Source organism: Galeopterus variegatus, unplaced genomic scaffold (assembly GCF_000696425.1).
Source record: "Galeopterus variegatus unplaced genomic scaffold, G_variegatus-3.0.2 Scaffold1543, whole genome shotgun sequence".
Classification (NCBI taxonomy): Eukaryota; Metazoa; Chordata; class Mammalia; order Dermoptera; family Cynocephalidae; genus Galeopterus; species Galeopterus variegatus.
In genome coordinates, this window is record NW_007727654.1 from 303,335 (window position 1) to 323,591 (window position 20,257).

General features: G+C 49.0%; 1 protein-coding gene across 1 annotated transcript in view; it reads right to left on the reverse strand.

Annotated features, from left to right (window-relative positions):
- CPAMD8 (C3 and PZP-like, alpha-2-macroglobulin domain containing 8) overlaps positions 1-20,257 on the reverse strand; it is a 94,862-nt gene that overhangs the window by 61,164 nt on the left and 13,441 nt on the right. Inside the window, 8 exon segments of the mRNA XM_008577577.1 lie at positions 4,523-4,651; positions 6,863-7,033; positions 9,261-9,488; positions 11,260-11,368; positions 12,443-12,527; positions 13,889-14,002; positions 16,456-16,510; positions 16,943-16,960. Of these exon segments, the coding sequence (XP_008575799.1) occupies positions 4,523-4,651; positions 6,863-7,033; positions 9,261-9,488; positions 11,260-11,368; positions 12,443-12,527; positions 13,889-14,002; positions 16,456-16,510; positions 16,943-16,960 (909 nt within the window).

Here is a 20,257-nt window from a genome sequence, read left to right on the forward strand (position 1 = left end):
TCTGGACCGTGCATCAGCACATCTCCCCTCAGTGCCCTGAGGTTGTGTCCCAGGCCCCTCAATGACAGTGTGGTGGGGAGTGGGAGCTGGAGCACACTGACCTGACCCAGGCAGGATGGAGATATCATCCCCATAGCCAAGTCCTTGCCTAATCAGGCAACAGCATGGCCAGCTGAGAACACAAGGCTCCTTCCTGTCCCCTGAAAAAGGAAGCTGACACCAGCGTCCCCACACCGTGCCACTGGTTTAATGACAGCACAGGAGTAGCGTGTCCAGCCAAGCTGGCACCAGCCTGTCTGAGCGTCTCCTTACAGTCCCCTGTGCAGGGCCGCTCATCCCAGGGAACAGGCAGCCACGGCACCGCGATTCCTCTAAGCTGTACCCACAGCCCTTCACATTCACAGAAGGAGCGTGGGAGGTTTATGGACTGGGAGGGCACCGGGAGCTATGGTGACAAGTGACTTCCATCAGGAGCAAGACTCACGCAAAGCAGGGGCTGTCGCCTGAGCTGAGGTCCCACCAGGAATGTAGCCAGGTGCAAAGGGCAGGGCTGTGCACCTGCCATCAACCTGTGGGAGCTACCAGGGGCGCAACTTGTGTGTATACATCAATGTACACACAACATGTGCATACATATATACACACGCGTATATAAACACATGAGATGTTTATGGAAAGAGTCATTATCTTTTAATACCATTTTTCCACAAACTTTTTATTGTGCTCTCGCACATACACGAGCATGTGTGTGTGTGTATATATATATTCATCCACCCACCCACTGAAGGCGAGTGGCATGTATGTACATCCTTTAATAGGTGAGTAGAGTATAAGTGTAAATATATATTTATAATATATGTTCTACTGTACAGTATATATACTGTATACATATATAAATAAGTTAATATACTATATATAAATAAATATACATATTTATACAGAAGTCCCCTTATCCGTGGTGGGTATGTTCCAAGACCCCCAGTGCGTGCCTGAGACCGCAGATAGTACCAAACCCTATACATACTGTTTTTTCCTATACAGGCATACCTATGATAAAGTTTAATTTATAAAGAGGCACAGTAAAAAATTAACAACATAGCCATAAGAAAGAATGAAATTCTGCCACTTGCAACAACATGGATGAGTCTGGAGAAAATTAAATTTAGTGAAATAAGCCAGACAAAGAAACAGAAATACCACATGTTCTCACTCATAACTGGCTGCTAGGAAGGAAGGGAGGGAGGGCAGGAGGGAAGGAGGGAAGAAGGAAGGAATCAGGGAATGAAAGAAAAGATTACAACAACATGTTGAACTTTCAGAAGGAGAGAACAAACCTAAGGATGCTAAAGATGGGCGGGGGGCGGAGGGGGTTTGGGAGGTGATAGGTCAGGCAATGGGCATAAAGAAATATGATTTGTAAGAATGAATACGTTAATAATAAATTAAAATTTAAACAGGAGGGAAGGAGGGAAGAAGGAAGGAATCAGGGAATGAAAGAAAAGATTACAACAACATGTTGAACTTTCAGAAGGAGAGAACAAACCTAAGGATGCTAAAGATGGGCGGGGGGCGGAGGGGGTTTGGGAGGTGATAGGTCAGGCAATGGGCATAAAGAAATATGATTTGTAAGAATGAATACGTTAATAATAAATTAAAATTTAAATAAAAAATAAAATAAATAATTAAAGAAATGCAAGTGGATACCAAAAATAAAATTACCACTTTTAAACTAAAAAAATTAATAATAAGTAATAACAGCATAGAACAACTGTAACAATACATAATAATAAAAGTCATGTGAAAGGGGTCTCTCTCTCTCGTCCTCAGAGCGTCTTATTGTACTGCCCTTGCCCTTCCTCCTGTGATGATGTGAGAGCAGAAAACGCCTAGCGATGAGGGGAGGGGATGGCTTAGGCGCTGTCACGTGGACTTGGGCTGCTATTGTCCTTCTGACAATACTTCAGAAGAGGATCATCGTGTTGGGAGATCCTGGATCACTGAGCCATGACAATGTCGACGGTTGGATGTCAGGGGCAGATAATGTCGATGAAGAATGGGCAGGTGCACAGTGTGAAGAAGCTGGACAAAGGGATGATTCATGTCCCCAGACGGACGGAGATGGATGGCACAGATTTCATCACGCTACTCAGAATGGCACGCAATTCAAAACTAATGAATCACTTATTTCTGAAATTTTCCATTTAATATTTGCAGACTGCAGTTGACCACAGGTAACCGAGACCGTGGAAAACGACACCACAGATAAGGGGGACTAGTATGCATATATATGTACATATGATATATACATATGATATATATACACACATATTATATATACTTATTACATGTGTGTATACATATATGCTATATATATATATACATACATACAAGGGGTCTTCAGAAAGTTCATGGAACGATTCCTTTTATCTTTTAATTCTATTTTCACTTGTTAAAGTGCCCTCATATATGTGTGTGTGTGTGTGTGTAGACATACACACACACACACCCCCATACACATACAGTCATGAGTCACTTAACAATAGGGATTCTTTCTAAAAAATGCATTGTTAGGCAATTTGGTCACTGTGCAAACTTCAAGAGTGCACACACACACACACACCTAGATGGTGGAGCCAGCTACACACCTAGGCTATCACTCTGACCACCGTATACATATAGTCCATTTTTGACTGAAACGTTACATGGTGCATGACTGTATATACATACATACACATATATGCATACATGTATCTATGCATACTTACATACAGACTTACTTACAATGGTTTGACTTACAACTTTTCAACTTTATGATGGGTTCATCAGGACGTAACCCCATTGGAAGTTGAGAAGCATTTTAATTTATAATAGTTCAACTTACTGATTTTTTAACCTTACAATGGGCTTATTGGGGTATTAAATGTGCTTTCATTTTAACATAATTATTTGACTTCCTATGGGTTTGTCAGGACATAACCCCATCATAAATTGAGGAGCATCTGTACAATATACATATATATGTACACGTGCATGTATGCACATATGAACATACATGTACACACATACATATATCACTCAATAGATCAATAGATGATGGATAAATTGTGGAACATCCATACAAGGCAATTGTAGTCAGTGATAAAAAGAAATGAGCTCTCAAGCCATGAAAAGGCATGGAGGAACCTTAAAGGCATATTGCTAAGTGAAAGAAACCAATCTGAAAAGGCTACGTGTGTGATTTCAACTGTATGACATTCTAGAAAAGACAAAACTATGGAGACAGTAAAAAGATCAGTGGTTGCCAGGGGCTGCGGGGAGGGAGGGATGACAGGTGGAGCACAGGGGATTTTTAGGGCAGGGAACCTATTTTACATGATTCTGTAACAGCAGATACAGGGCATTATGCATTTATTAAAACCTACAGAAGATTTACAGCAAGAGCAAAACCTAACTAACCCATGAACTTTAGTTGCTAATAATGTATCATTATTCATTCATTCATTGTAGCAAATGTACTGTGTGGAGGGGGCAAACATTAATAAAGCACATGTATTTTACAGGGCCTAACTTTTTAGAATTGCACACAGAAATATTGAGCTTGGGAAAGACAGAAAACTTTTCCCAGGCTAAAGTCTCTGTTGTAGATAAAGAATTGTAACACAGCAAAAATGCTGGCTCTAAGTCAGATGTCCTTGGTGCAGCTAAACTTAATGATTGTTGCCATGACAAATATCTTACTGTTCTTTTCGTAACCACCTATGTTCCTTTTCTGTAACTTTCTTGCCTGGACAATAAATACTGAGAGAAAACCCTGATTCGAGGTTGGTTTCCGAGAATTCTTCTCCTTTGAAGGATTTGTCTAGAATTAACCCTTCTGGGCCTCTCACTGCTCAGAAGAAATGGGCTTTGAGTAATCCTTTGCATCTCCGTCACCCTGGGGGAGAGGTGACAGTACTGAGCTAATGCAAGATGTAAATAGTAGGGGGAAGTGAAGGGGGAGTGGAGGGGTGTATGGGAACTCTCTGTACTCTTTTTTCAGTATCTTTGTAAACCTAAAACTGCCCTAAAAAATAAAGCCTATTAATTAAATACTCACACACACACACACACCTACACACGTCTTACTTAATCAGGATAGCAAAATAACAGACGCAGTTAAAACCAACATGAGTCACAGCTCCAAGTTCATCTTGTCCTTGCACTCAGTGTGTCTGGAATTGTCTGGGTTGAGAGAGTCTTGGGACTTTTGCACAAGAACAGGAAAGCTCCAGACAGTGGGGAACCCAGCCCAGTAGCAGCAGCCCTGACTCAGCCTGGGAGCAGCAGCACCCTGGGACACAAGTGGTGATCATCGCAGTAAGCCCGGGGCCACAGCCTACATGTCCGTCATAAATAAATGATGGTGCATTCGTCCCATGGAATACCCACCCTGCCGGAGGGATGAGCATCAGGTTCCCTGGAGGCTCCCACACAGTTTCCTCGGCCCCGCCCACCCAAGAAGGGCAGCACCTGCAAACCTTACCTGCAGGGGGCGGGAGGGTGGCTGCACCTGCAGGTAGCACTGGCTGGGGGAGTACCAGCTGCCGAGGGAGAGATAGCTGGGCAGGTACTGGGCCCCCACGGGCTTCCCGTTCAGTGCCGTCACCTTGGTCTGAAGAACAGAGGACACTTGGTCAGGGTCTGGGCACCTGATGTAGGAACAGAGTCTTGGGGATGCTTCTGCCTGCCCTGCCCAGCAGCAAGACTCTCTTATGCCTGAGTTTCTCTCCCCAGTCCTCAGGGACTGGGATCCAGTGTGGCTAGCCTGTTCTTCCTCAGCTCCAAAAAGCAAGTGGCTCTGGCAGGGACATGTGACCCTTCTGGCCACCGAGAGGCAGCTCCATCATGGGGTATATTAAGAAAACCCCTCTGTCTCCCCTTGGGCTTGCCAGCAGCCCTGGTGGTTTCTTGGAGATATAACCTGCCTGGGAAATAGACACAGAGGAGAGGGAGCAGCCGTGTTTAACAGCATCCCCTGGACTCAGGACCCAGCTCCACTGGGAACTTGTGGCTCTGCCCTGCACGCCCCAGGCCCTGAGGAGTTATGTCACTGTTGCTCTTTAGGGGATGGGAGCTGGCCCCCTCCACCTGCTGTGAAAAAATGTGGCTAATGCAATGGAGAGCCCACAGGGGGTCTAAGACCTCTGTGTAATCAAGAAGCTGGCCAGCTTTCATCCCTGGATCCTGGGAGGTAGCCTCTAACCCCTTGGAATTCCCCAAGCAATGGGAGTCTCTGTTGATCATGACGATTCCTGATAATATAGGCTAACGAGATGACTCAGGATGGGGATCGGCCACATCAAAAGGACCAACCACATGATCAGAGGGTTGAAGCTTTGAGCCATGTGATATCACCCTGACCTCCTGGAAAGGAAGGTAGCTGGAGATGGAGTTCAGTGATTCAGTCAGTTTTGCAATTGTAATGAAACCCCAATAAAAACTGTGGACATCAAAGCTCATGGGAGCTTCTCTGCTTGACAATACTCCTTATGCACTGTCATACATTGCTGTGCTGGGAAGGTAATGCATCCTGGCTCCTTGCGGACCACAGAGGAAGCTTCAAATCTGTGACCTTCCCAGACCTTGCCTGTGCATCTCTCTCCCCAGTTGGTCTTAATTTGTGTCATTTTGCTATGATAAAACTGTAACTGTAAAGTAGTAGGATAGTGGAAATGCCTGAATTTGTAGCCAGTGGGTCACAAGTGTGGGTGGCCTGGGGACCCCCAGGTTGCAGCTGGTGTCTGAAGTGAGGGCAGTCTTATGGAGAGTTGTGCCAGTCACATGTGGAGTGTGGCCCAACTTTGGGTAGCTCATCTCAGAAGTCACTGCAATCTCCTATCTGGGGAGTCTGTGGTTCCTCCAGGGATCTGAGAGGCACTGGGTTACTCACTCAAAAACCCCTGCAAGATGCAGCCCAGGTGACCAAACACCTCTACTATGAGCTGAGTAGCAAAGTGGACCCAAGACATGGGGACATTTTGTGACTGTCACTTGGTAAATGCAATGATGCCAGTGGTTAAAAATCCTTAAAGACATGCTGCCCACAGAAGACAAAGTGCCCAGCAGAAGTGTCCCCAGTTCCCACCTGCACATTTACTCTCAGCCATTCCCCCGTCCCTGCCACTGCTTGGTCACAGAGTCTGGCGCTTGGACATCCTCTTCTATCGTTCAGGTTCTTCCCTACCCTGCTGATGCAACACCAAGTCCTGCCAATTCTGCCTCCTCAATGCTCCAGTTTGGTGGCCTCTCTGTCCTGACCTCCAGCTTGCCTGCCTGTGTCCCCCACCAGCCACTTCTCACTACAGTTTCTGAAATGACCACTAAGTATCAAAAATCAGATCACTCTATCCCCCTGACACTGCCTTCCAGGGAATACCTGAGCACCCCCATGAGGTGGGGGACACCCTTCCTTGGCTCCCTCCCCCATCTCTTTTTGAAATGGCTCAGCCTGGCTGGGCACTTGCAGGACCCTATTACGGTATGATCATGGGCTGCTTCTGAGTGTCCACACATGCTGTTCCACCCTCCCAGAAGCAGCCTGGATGACCCCCTCCAAGGTCAGGAGTCCACGTGGTGAGATCCCCTTGGGTAAGCCTCCTTTGGTGTGACTGGGCCAAGTGCCTTCACCCCTCCTTGTTCTCCCACCCTACCCTGGGACTGCTAGGTTATCCGTCCCTCTGTCTGGTGTCTCCATCAGATTGTGAACTCCCTTGGGGCAGGGACAGGCTTCAGGCCCTTTGACCCAGTACCCGTGCCCATCCCAGGGGAAGCACCAAGTCTGTGCCAGCCACCTGAATGACAAGGGTCTAGGGAACTCACTCACCTCCAGCCACACATGCTGGGCTGACGTAGGGATGGAGGGGATTTCAAACCCCACCAGACCACCCTGGGACACAGATTCGCTGGTATAGATGTTGTCCTTTGGCGTCAGCTCTGCCTTAATCTGGACTGTCACCCCCTCAGCTGGGCTGCCATCTGGGTAAGACAGCTCCACCTGGAAGAGGTCACCAAAGACTCAACATGGTTAAGGTGAAAACACTCCCCAAACTGATCTACACACTCAATGCAATCTCCACTGGAATACCGGCTGACTTCTTTGCAGAAATTCACAAATCAGTCCCAAAATTTACAGAAAATTGCCAGGAACTCCACATTGCCAAAACGATCTTGAAAAAGAACAAAGAAGAATATGAAAAGCTACAGTAATCTAGATATTGACATAAGGATAGATATGGAGATCTATGGATTAGAATTGAGAGACCAAAAATAAACCCATAGATTTGTGGTCAATTGGTCTTCTGTGAGGGTACCAGGATCATTCAATCGGGAAAGAACAATCAGTGCTGGCACAACTGGATCTCCACATGCAGAAGAATGAAGTTGAACCCCAACCTCACACCATATACAAAAATTAACTCAAAACGAATCATGGGCCTAAATGTTAACAGCTAAAACTACAAAACTCTTAGAAGAAAAAATAAGGGTAAACCTTTATGCCCTTGAATTTGGCAAAGAAGCCACAAAGTACAAATTATCATGTACCAGCTGTGAGTCTGATGCCATACCAGGGTAGAGACGAGCAGGCAGTGCTGCGGACTGGTCTGTGTGACCCTTAGAGCTCACTTGCTCAGACTGGTAGGAAGGTGTTCAGAATGAGGGGGCATGAGGAAGACATAGATATTTTGAAAGGAGCATGGATCATGGCTGTGAAAGACCTTGGAACAGCTTTTCACATGACCAGGTTTTTGGTAACTGAGTGACCTTGGCTTCAGCCCACATGATCCTCATCAAGTGCTCTGTTCTTTATCGCAGATGATGGGTATTTTCTCATTCATGTGTAAAATGCTCCCCTTTCTCCAAATCGACAGCCCCAAGCCCCTTCTTCATATGTGTCCTGACCCTGCAAGAGTATTTTAGTTTCTACTCAAGCTGGGACCCTCAAAAGCAAGGGGCTCCTGAGCTGTCTCTGTGCTTGAGACCATGGAAGCTCAGACCCTGGTGCAGAGGAGAGAAAGCAGGTCCCAGAGCAGAACAGAAGGGATGGAACTCAGTGTGAGGACAGACCACCAGATCACATGGGTGACCCACAGACGGCAAGAGGGAACAAAGATGTGGGCAGAGGCAGGTGTCAGAGGGTGTGGTCAGCTTTCCCCTGTGATGACGCTGGGCTCTGCTGGCCTTGCCCTGCCCCCACAGCTGCAATTGGGAGGAGACACCCAAGTTTAGCAAAGTAAGGATCACAGTTTCTGGTCACCTCAAACTATACTGTGCATACGCGTTGCATGGTGGGCAGGAGGTAGGTTTCATTCAAAATGCTGCTTCCCCCCAAGGGGTCAGAACCGGTCCCAGAGATGTGGAACTGCCTTTTGGGGATTCTGATGTTAGGTCATCAGGGGATAAAATCAACCCAATTAAGAAGCAACACTGCCTTAGAGGAACTGGTCTAATAAATGGATACTAATCACCTTGCTTTAACGCTGTAGGTGCAGGAATGTCTGTCTACATGGAATACAGTACGGTTGTCCCTCAGTATCCACGGGGGATTGGTCCAGGACCATTGTAGATACCAAAATCCAGGTGTGCTCAAGTTCCCTGATATACTCTTCTCTCTCTCTCTCTCTTTTTTTTTTTTTTTTTTTTTTTTTTTTTTGGCAGCTGTCCGGTACAGGGATCCAATCTCTTGATCCTGGTGTTGTAACACAGGCTCTAACCGACTGAACTACCAGCCAGCCCATCAAGTCCCTTATATAAAATGGTGTAGTATTTGCTGATAACCTACACACACCCTCCTGTATGTTTTAAATCATCTCTAGATTACTGATAATACCTAATACAATGTAAATGCTATTGTTATACTGTATTTTTTACTTGTATTTTTTTGTCGTCGTCGTTTTTCTGAATATGTTGGATCTGCGGTTGGTTGAGCTGCAGATGTGGAACCGCGGATACAGAGGTCCGACCATAGATGGCTCTTTCAGGTGGAGGAAAATGTCCTGGGTCTCTCACCCTGGAGAACCAACTCTCACCACTCTCTGAAAAGCAGCCCCCTGATCTCAACAGGTCAAAGATTATTCCAGGGTAACCAGAGGACCCTGGGTAGCCAGAGGACATTTCATCACCATTGCAGGGCTGGTGGCACCCGCTGGTGGCAGTGGTTTCACAGTGTTCCTCTGGTGGGAGCTGGGGCAGGAGGTGGCACAGGACGCTGGCCCCAAACTTACTTTCCCCACGTAGGCCAAGCCCGGCTTGAACTGCTTCCTCCTGTCCCTGGAGTACCGGATGTCCACCAGCTGCCTCTGGACAGGGGTGGAGTCATCAAACGCGACCTGCTGGCTCCCGTCTGCGCTGGTCACTGTGGCCCAGATGCTGACCCTGCCCCGGAAGTGCTCAGGGACGTCAGCCGGGATCATGTCCCTCACACAGATGTCGAAGTCCTGGGAGCCAAGGATCTAGAGGGAGGAAGACCACATGCTATGCTCATATGGAGCTGAAGTGGCTTTGGGGGACGTCTCCCAAACACACATCCGAGGCCCTGAACTCTTTGGCTACATGGATGGCCAGGGGACACTTGGTGACACACCCAACCTATGCCACAGTTCACTGCGTGGGGACTATGCACGTGGCCCCTTGCTGGATCTGCACAATGTCCCAGGGAGGATGGGTGTCAGCTCCAAAGGGCAGAAGAGAGAGGCTCCCATGGTGACACTGCTCCCTCAGCCCAAGCACCAGGATGGACATTTGAACCCGATCAGTCCCACTTTGGAGCATAGAACTTCCCCAATGCACCCCCCATCTCAGGACCCACCCTGGAGCCTGGCAAATAATCCACCTCCAGAAACAACCATGCAGTAAATAACTCAGTAGACAGAACTAAGACAGGGCCACCTGCCAGCAGCCTTGAGGGAGAACGGCTGGGGTACCACGGGCATCGGGTGTGAAAGAGGTGAGGGGACAGTGGACTCCGTGGAGTGGATGCCTCAAAAAGAGAGATGACACGTCAGAGCAAAAGGGTCTCGGGAGGGAAAGGGACGGGGAAGGAGCTTTGGTTGGGGTGGGGAGGAGCCAGCACGGAAAGAGTTAATGTCGGAGGCACCTGCAGAGACAGGAATCCCCGGGAAGGTGGTGCTGCTCACAATGTAGCATTATGTTGAGAAACAAAAACAAAAACAGGTTACAAAACTTTAAATCCATGGGAGTATAAAACAGTGCAGCTGCTTTGACAGTCCAGCGGTTCCTTAAAAAGTTAAGCAGAATTGGCGGTTCCTTAAAAAGTTAAGCAGAATTATCAGGTGACCCAGCAATTCCGCTCCCAGGTATAGATCCAATAGAAATGAAAACACATGTCCACACAAAAACTTGCACATAAATGTTAAACGATTCAGCATGATTCATATTAGCCAAAAAGGGGGAACAACGCAAACGTTCATCAGTGGATGAATGGGTAAATTGTGACATATCCATGTGATGGAATATTATTTGGCCATAAAGAGGAACGAAGCACTGATATGTGCCACAATGTGGACGAACCTCAAGAACATGACGCCGGGCTGGCTGGTTAGCTCAGCTGGTCAGAGCGCGGTGTCATGACGCCAAGGTCAAGGATTCAGATCCCGGTACCATCCAGCCACCAAAAAATGAAAATAAAAACCACCACGATGCTGACTGAAAGAAGCCAGACACTGAAAGCCACAGAGTATATGATTCCATTTATAGAAATGTCCAGCACAGACAAACCTATAGAGACGGAAAGCAGACTGGTGGTTGCCAGGGGCTGGGGGAGGGGAACGTGGAGTGATTGCAAAGGGACCTGAGGGATTTTGGTGGATGCTGGAAATATTCCAAAACCAGATAGTGGTGATGGTTGCACAACTCTGTGATTATGGGAAAAATCGTTGAATTGTGTAACTCTGTGTGGGTGAATTGTATAGTATGCGAATTATATCTCAAAATAAGTTTTTAAAAATCTTTACTTACAGTATTCTGGGAGAAAACACATCGAAATATCAGTAGTGGTTGTGTCTGCCTGTCAGAGGACAAGCTATCTTTCTTTTCTTTTCTTTTCTTTTTTTTTTTTTTGTATTTTCTAAGTGTCTGCTTTCAGCCTGCAGGAATTTTATCATTGGAAACATCCCCACCACATAACTGTTTTGCAAAGTAAGATAAGATGCGTGATCGCAGAGCTGAAGCCGAGGGTGGGGGTGGGGGGTGGTCCCTGCTCACCTTCATGGTTCTGAGGACAGAGCGCCCCACCTCGTGGCTGTAGTACCCCACGCCATTTACGGTCATGTTGATTTTTAAGGTCCCCGACACCGGTTTTCCAAAGGTATACCTGGAACAAAAGGATAAAGAGGACTTAATTTCACAGCCACGAGACCATAGATGCGGGGGGACAGCCTCAGGAAGGCTGGGCTTGCTCAATGTGGCCACTAGTACAGCGCAATCCTCTCCACCAAGCCTCACGTTTGACAGAAAAAGAGACTGACGGTCAGAGAGGAACTCTGGATGTGAGAACACCAGGTTGGTAACACCTATGGAGCAGGGCAGTGCAGACGCACCAGCAACTGTGGGCACCTGTGAGGACTGGGCCTAAATACCCAGTGGGTTTGACCTTGAACCAAGGACCAGACTTCTCTGAGTCTCAGTTTTCTCACCCAGAGATTGGGAGTAAAACCATGCTCTCAGGGGTGCTGGTGAAGCTTAAATGTGTGTATGTTATGCCTGACACAGAGGGTACACCTGTTCATGGGGAACAGGAGCAAAATGGGAGACTGCAAAGAGTTAAAAAATAACACCGGGCATTTCAATAGAACTTTCTAGATTGTAAAACGTGTGTGTGCCCAGCACATCACCGGATTTGAAACACACAGCTGGAGGAGACACAGGCTGGAGTCCTGCCTCAGCCTCGGCCTCAGAGCAGGCGGCAGAGCTGGGGCAGGAATAGGAGCCTCTGAGGGTTTTCCTGGTGCCCCAGAAGAGAGTGCCAGTGTCTCTTGACACCCTTCAGTCGATCTTGGAGAGGGCTTGGTCAACAACCTGGTCATTAGTCGGGTGGCTCCCTCCAGAAACCCCTCTCTCTGGTCAGCACACTGGGCAGATGCCACGGAGACCTGTGGGGTAGGGGCGCCCTCGGGGGAGGGGGGCGCCTTCAGGGAGGGGGCCCCCTGGGGGAAGGCCATGATGGAGAGGGAACACCCATGGTGGGGGGATGACCTTGGGGAAGGAGGACACCAGTGAGGGATGGGGCATGTTCTGGGGAGGCGGATGCCGACAGGAGAAGGGGGTCGGCAGTAGGGAAGTGGCATGCCCACAGGAATGGGGGATGCCCCATGGAGGGGCATGCCCAGGGGGATGGAGGGCAGCAGTGGGGGAGGGGGGTGCAGGGCGGCACAGCCCCCTTTCTCACCTGGCCTGCACGGTGCCGGTCTCACATGTTTCCAGGTCTCGGATGAACCGGGGCGGCTCAATGAGGAGCTCAAACTTAGGCAACACTGCGGGGGCAGGGGGGGTGGCTTCTATCACTGAGGTGGCCTCGGGAGCACATGCCGTGCCCCGGCCACTGCTGAGGCTGACACCGCACGCGTCCACACCACCCCTTGCTGAGCAGCTCTCTGGGGATTTTGCCAGTCTGCATCTATTTCCCATCTTTGGGGGACCAGGACCTCGTTTTTGCACTTTTTTTTTTTTAAAGATGACCGGTAAGGGGATCTTAACCCTTGACTTGGTGTTGTCAGCACCACGCTCACCCAGTGAGCAAACCGGCCATCCCTATAGGGGATCCAAACCCGTGGCCTTGGTGTTATCAGCACCACACTCTCCCGAGTGAGCCACGGGCCGGCCCGAGTGAAAGATATTTTAATTTTAATTTTTACCCCTGATTGACCTGGAGATGGCTCATAGTATCTCACTACAGGGGTGGTTCTCCTGTAATTGATCACTACAGGGATGGGTCGAGAATGGTCCCCTTAGGGGATTTCTCACAAACCTGGGAGGAGAACAGTACTGTAAGATTTCATGATTGGTAGTGGCTTCTTGTGTTTCAGATTTGCACTTTTTAATTTTATTTTTGTTTTGTTTTTTTGGTGGCTGTCTGGTAAGGGGATCCGAACCCGTGACCTTAGTGTTACAAGGCTGCGCTCTAACCAACCAGCCAGCCCAGTCCTGTTTTTCTCCGCACGCTTTGAGTGCCGCCAGTTCCAGCCTGTCCCAGGGGTGGACAAGCCATCAGGTGGAGCCTCCCTGCCCCCATGACAGTGGGAGCCAGGCTAACCCTGGAGGACATTGAGCCAAGTGAAATAAGCCAGCACGAAAGGACAGGTACTGTGTGATCCCACTTATATGAGGTATGTAGAGTTGTCACATGCACAGAGACAGAAAGTAGAATGGTGGGTGCCAGGGGCTGGGGGAGGGGGATGGGGAGTGAGGGTTTAATGTGGACAGAGTTTCAGTGTGGGAAGACGAGAAAGTTCTGGAGACGGACAGTGGTGATGGCTGCACAACAGTAGGAATGTATTTAATGCCGCTGAACTGTGCACTAGGAAATGGTTAAGATGGTGAATTTGGGGCTAGCCGGTTATCTCGGTTAGAGCGTAGTGTCAGAACACCAGCGTCAAGGGTTCGGATCCCTGGACTGGCCAGCTGCCAAAAAAAAGAAAAGATGGAAAATTATGTATATTCTCCAAAAATAATTTTTAAAAAGACAATAATCAAGCGCGCAGTATTAAGCCCGGCCATAATGAGCCCTCAGAGGATGGGGACTCATTTCGTCCTCCCTGTCCCCATCAGCACCCTCACTAGGGCTGAGGTTTCTCCCAGATCTGAAGTCCCAGGAGCCTAAGATTCTCTAACTTACCGTACTTCTGAACTTCAAAGGACTTGTTGTAGACGTGGCCTTGCATTTCAACAAAAATGAACCATTCTCCCAACACCGGCTGGTCGGACAAGGGAAAGCTCATGTGGGTGATGCCTGTGTAAAGAGACATCCTTCACGCTCGGGCGAGGGCTCAGCCCTGGCATCCAGCACTGAAGTCGGGGAAGAGGGACCCAGGACCCTGCACCTCTCCCTGGTCTAGGCAGCCCGTCAGGGGAGCTGGAGACCACACAGAGGCTGGAGGGCTCTGCACAGAGCAGGGCACTGCAGGGCAGCCAGCTGGAACAGGAGCAAGATGCCAGCAGGATGGCAGGGGGCAGTGGGGGGATGGGGGGGAGGCTGCAACTCGGATACCTGGGGAAGCCCCGCAGCCAAGGCCAAGTGCTCCTCGGCAGAATCATTCTCAGCCCTGAAACTACTGATGTCTGGGGCTGGATCATTCTCTGGGGTGGGGGTGTCCTGTGCACTGTAGGGTGTTAAGCAGCGTCCCTGGCCTCCACCTGCCAGATTCCAGAAGCACCCCCACCCCACAGAATGACAACTTAAAAAGTCTCCAGACATTACCAATATCCCTAGGGGTGAAGTCACCCTGAGTGATACTCACTGAGATAGATACATAGATTGAGAGATAGATAGATAGTAGATGGAAGGGGGAGGGATGGATGGGAGGGTGGGTGGTGGATGGACGGATGGGTGGATACATAGATACAGACGGCCAGACAGAAAGGCAGGGTCTCATGCTATGGCAGGGTTTCTGAACCTCAGTGTTACTGCCATTGGAGCCAGATCATTCATTGTGACGGGGGACTGTACTGTACACTGTAGGATATTGAGTAGCATCCACCCACCAGCAGCCAGTAGCACCCCCTCCCCCAAGTCATGATAACCTTAAAAGTCCCGACACATTGCCAATGTCCCCTGGGGGCAGAATCCCCTCCCAGGTGAAAACCACACCCCTAAATGAACCAGGGCCGTGCAAAAGATTCAGAGCAGAGCACTCTCTTCCCTAAGATCCCCCAGAAACACCATCGGCCTTTGACACAGGAGTGCCATTTACTTTGGGGCAGTGCCTTCGAGCCTCACCTGAAGCTGTTTCCACGCTGGGAGCCGATTTGACTCCTGGCAGCCGAATGACACATAATGGGAGCATTGACTCCAGGCAGTGCTGGGGGATCACTCCTGAGAGTGACTTGCTCCACTGTCCCCAATGGTTGTACAGGGAGGGAAGCTCCCTCGGGACTCTGAAACGTTCTTTACCCCATGTATTCAGAGAAGGTAGAACTTTGATGGTTAGAGGACATTTAGGGATGTGTGTTGTGTGCATATGATTCTGCAGGGCTCGTGTAAGCCCACGACCAACATCACAAAATGCCCCGATAGAGGGACAAAATCACCCTGGTTGAGAATCCCTGGTCTACACATATCTAAAAAGGGTTCGTTTAAAAAACAAAACAAAACAAAACAAACAGGAGTTGATCTCCCCTCCTCTGTGCTCTGAAGAGCAAGTCCACACTCTTTCCTACCGCCCTTGCTGCTGCCAACCTCACCTCTGCTCTCGGCACTCCTGACAACTGGGCCTCCTTCCTGCCCCTGATCTCACTCCCTCTGCCATCCACAGCCCTTCCCACATGCTGGGTCCCTGCCTGGAACATGCCTCCCGGCCCCTCACTTTGCCTGGCAATCTCCTGTTTCTTTGCTTTGTTGCTGAGAAGGCTCCTCCTCCAGGCAGTCTTCCAGGATTGCCTCTGCTGTGCCCCCACCCCACCCCCCGCCACCACCGAGGCTGGAATAAAGCCCCATTCTGCACTCTCTGAGTTTAGACTTCTCCTTTCTGGCACTCATCACAACTGATAATATCCAGGCTGCTGAGTTAATGTTTGTTTCTCCCACCAGGCTAAAAGCTCACCTGGCATCACTATCTACCGTGGTGTCCAGCAAATACGGATCTGCTGGTATAAAGAGAGCGAGTGAATGAGAGGGAGGGAGACAGGGAGGGAGGAAGGATGGAGCAGAGAAACGGATGCCGAGCACCAGGGGAGGAGGCAGAAGGAGTGGGGGGTCACCAAGAGACCCCCGTGAGTCCTGGCCCTGGGCTCCACCATCACCTCATTTCTGGACAGCCCTGATATGTGCACGGCTGTCCTCAGACTCCCCAAATCCTACCCATCAGCTGCCCTCTAATGGGCACCACATCCCTCATGGCAACAACAAGGAGGGGGTACGTCAATCACACAGCTCTGCACCACAGCTGGATCCCAGGCACAGAAAAACAGCGGCAGAGGATCCAAACACTGCAGGGAAGGCAGGGAAGGGGCAGTGGGCTGGCCTGACCTTCCCAGACCCGACCCCAAAGCGCTGCTGACTCCTGGCTTTACCCACCCTCTGCTCCTCCTTGGTCCCCTCCAGCTGGGGCAGCAGTGAGGGCATGTCAGGGAGAGAACCCCAGACAGGGCACCTTCTGTTTCCCAGGAGGCTGATCGCATCTGCAGCCCAAAAGTTTCAGACCCCAAACCTCAGGGCAGGAAGGAGAGAGGAAAAGAAAAACTTACCGCAGCAGAGGGGCTTCAAGTGTCTCCACTCCATCATTCGAGAGCCCCGGGGGTCCTGCAGCGGGGACAGACACGCATAGTGAACTCAGGGCATCCCAGCACGCGCCCAACGAGAGGACATTCCCCAGGTCTCTCTCAGGCATGACAACCACGGAGGGCAGTCCCCAAGATTAATCATTAACACGGGAGCAAAAGGAAGCTCCAGATGGACAAAGGACTTGTCTAAGGACACGAGGGCAGAAGGGGCCAGGCCTGCCTCCTCGTTCAGGAAGCTGTGTGCAAATCTACACAGAGATGGACAGACACACGCTCAGCCTGTCCTAGGGTGGACCAGGCTGGGCAGGAGAAGCTGGATCCCAGCCTTGTGAGGCACTGGGCTGGTGGGGAGCGACCCAGAAGGTGGCCGGTGGACGAAGACAGACCAAATCTTGCAGATGGCAGGTTAACTGGGCCCCGAGTCAGAGCAGAGGAGGCAGAAGCCACTCACCAGCACATAGGCTTCCAGCTGCAACAGAGACAGACAGAGGCAGTGAGCGAACCCCCCGCTCGCACTCCGTCTTCATCCACACGTGGCCTGAGTCCCTCAGCATAATCGCTGCTACTGGCTGAATTGTCTCCCCCTCCCCCAGTATATATGTTGAAGTCCTAACCCCCGTACTTCAGAACGGGACTGTATTTGGAGACAGGGTCTCTAGAGAGACCCTTGAGTTAAATGAGGTCATTAGGATGGACCTAAGAAAAGGAGGAAAATTCGGACACAGACACGCACAGGCAGATGACCACGGGAAGACACAGGGAGAAGACGCCATCTACAAGCCAAGGACAGAGGGCTCAGGAGGAACCACCCTGCTGACACCTTGATCTCAGACTTCTGGCCTCTGGAACTGAGAAACAATAACTTTCTGTTGTTTAATCCACCCACTTCGTGGTGCTCTGCTAAGGCAGCCCTAGCAAACTTGTACAGTAATGCAGCAACACAGGTGGCAGAGCCCCAATGGCACACCTAGGAGGGCTGCCTGGAGGAGCCGTCCCTGGGGTGGAGTCTGGAAAGGGGAGGACAGGACCTCTACTCCCTCTCTCTGTCACAGCCCCACCCTCCCTTCCAGACTTTGCTCCAGGGGTGGCTCCTCCAGGCAGCCCTCCTAGGTGTGCCATCAGGGCATTTTCCCAGGTGGCCCATGCCAGATTCCTTGAAGTCCTGGAATGTTCCCCAAAGGCCCAGAAGGTTTTCATCTCTGCACCCCCAGCGCCTGCCCAGAGCCTGGCAGTGAACTGATGCACATCAACATCTTACTAAACAGTCCATGCTGCCTCCAAGTTGCAGAGCTCTCTGATTGAGTTCCGTTTACACATGCCCTGTGCTTACTGAACTCCGCAGCACACCCGGTCTCTACGTGTGGCTGACCCTGGGCACGTGGATCTGTCCCATCAGCTCAGGGCTGCCTATGTATCCAGGGATGTCCCTATTGAGAGCCCAGAGGCACCTGGAAGCTTTGCACTTTGGATTCAATTTCTTGTGACTTTACCCTTACTGCGGGCTCTCCACCAACCATACAGCTGCAAACATCCAAGTCTCTTTCCTTCCATCATAGGTATGAAGCCCTCTCTGGCCATAACTGCACGTTGGGCAGAAGCTGATCTCAAGTGATGGAAGCCCTGGTAGCAGGACTGTGGGCACATGGCCCCCTTAGACATCCAGGCGCAGGACTCAGTGACATCCACTCAGACAGCAAAACACACATATCCAAGGCTTTCGACACCACCCTAGCCAGGAGCCCCAGGTTTTAGCATAAAGACAATCACGGCAGCATTTCTGACAATGGCAAAACCCAGAAACAAGCAAATGTCCACCAGGAGAGGGTGGTTAGGTACAAAGTCTTCCTTTGGTAAAATGAACTCAGGCACCGAGGTGAGTTTGCAAGGTGACATCAAAAATGTGGGCAACTGGATAAAAATATGTAATTGAATAGTGAGATGTGATGGACTGACGGGTACAGAACTATGCTATCTACCCTAAGCAAATCTTTGCCACTTAAATTTAAAAAGGAAAGAAAAAGTGGCACGGTAACTTGGAGGTGACAACAGTCAAGAGAAAGCTGCATGTGCCCACAGAACTGTTTCCAGGCTGGTCACCCATGTCCCCAGGGAACTTTGCGGGATTATTTTCTAGCATATGAGAGCCCCACAGGGGTGGGGTCAGTGTCTGCTCTGCTCAGTGATGTGCCCCATTTGCTAGAAAGGAGGCTGGCACATAGTAGGCACCTTATATGGGTCCGTTTTCTAAATGGAAGTTGCCTGCCAACCACCTTCCTATCTTTGCTATCCGGGTACTGTGGGCCCTCTGTATCTGTGAGTGCCACAACCAAGGATCCAACCAACCTTGGATCAAAAATATAGTCATGCGTCACTCCATGACAGGGACACGTTCTGTGAAATGAGTTTTTAGGTGATTTCATCATTGTGCGAACTTTAAGTATACTTACACAAACCTAGACAGCACAGCTTACTACACCTAGGTTGTATGGTATAGCCACAGTCATATATGTGAAACATCATTATACAGCCATGACTGTATTTGGGAAAAAACTAATTAAGAATAATGCTACAATAATAAAAAATACAAATAACAATATAGTATAGCAACTATTTCATAGCATTTACATTGAGTTAGGTATTATAAGTAATTTAGAGGTGATTTAAAGAATACGGGAGGATGTGCACAGGTTATATGCAAATGCTACATCATTTTATATAAGGGACCTGAGCATCTGCAGATTTTGGTATCCATGGGGGGTCCTGGAACCAATCCCCTGAGTATACCGAGGAACAGCTATATATATGTACAGTTGATGTAAATCTCTTTCTTTACAATCAATGCCTTTCGAAAGCTCCTCACAGCAGAACACCAGCTAATAAATGTAGGAGAAACAAGAGAGTTAGAAAAATCACCACTTTGCAATCACCATAGTAAGTTTTGGTTCACATGATTCTTTAATTGTCTGTGGATGCTACAACTATCGGGTGAGCATTTGAGGAGTAACAGGATGTCCACACCATCTCAAGTGTCCCCCATGTATTACTTATTGATTACAAAATGGAAATGGTGACTTCGCAGGGGAGAAACCAGGCAGACCCTGCTTGAACCACCGGCCGCAGTAAACATCCCCAGCAATGAGACACATTCACGTCGGGTGGCTCCCGATACGAGGCACTGGGGAGGACCCAGCATCGTTTCTGTGGATCCCGTCCAAGATTCACAACCTGAACTGGGTCACAAGGAATCAGCAGGACAGCCTGCTGAGGGACATTTTGCAAAACAACTGCCTGGACTGTCCAAAAATGTCAATGTCATGAAGGACAGAAAGGATATGAGGAACTGATTCTAATTAGAGGAGACCAAGAGACATGACGATTAAACACAGCAAATTACCTGGGATTAGATCCTGACCAGCAAAGAAACATGCTATAAAGGATATTATTGGAACAACATGGATTTTATATTAGATAGTATTATTGTATCAATGTCAAAATTCTTAAATGTGATGACTGTCATTTGATTGTATAAGAGAAAGTCTTTGTTCTTAAAGGATACAGGCAGAAGTGTTCAGGAGTAAAGAGACATGGTAGCTGTAACTTATCCTCAAGTGATTTATCATTAAAATAATTTTATAAGTATAGATACGCATAGGTATATATATATACATATGCATATACATGTATATGTATGTGAGCATACATGCATGTACACACATACACAGAGAGGAGAGAGAGCGTATAAATGTAGATTTTGCTCCATTACATT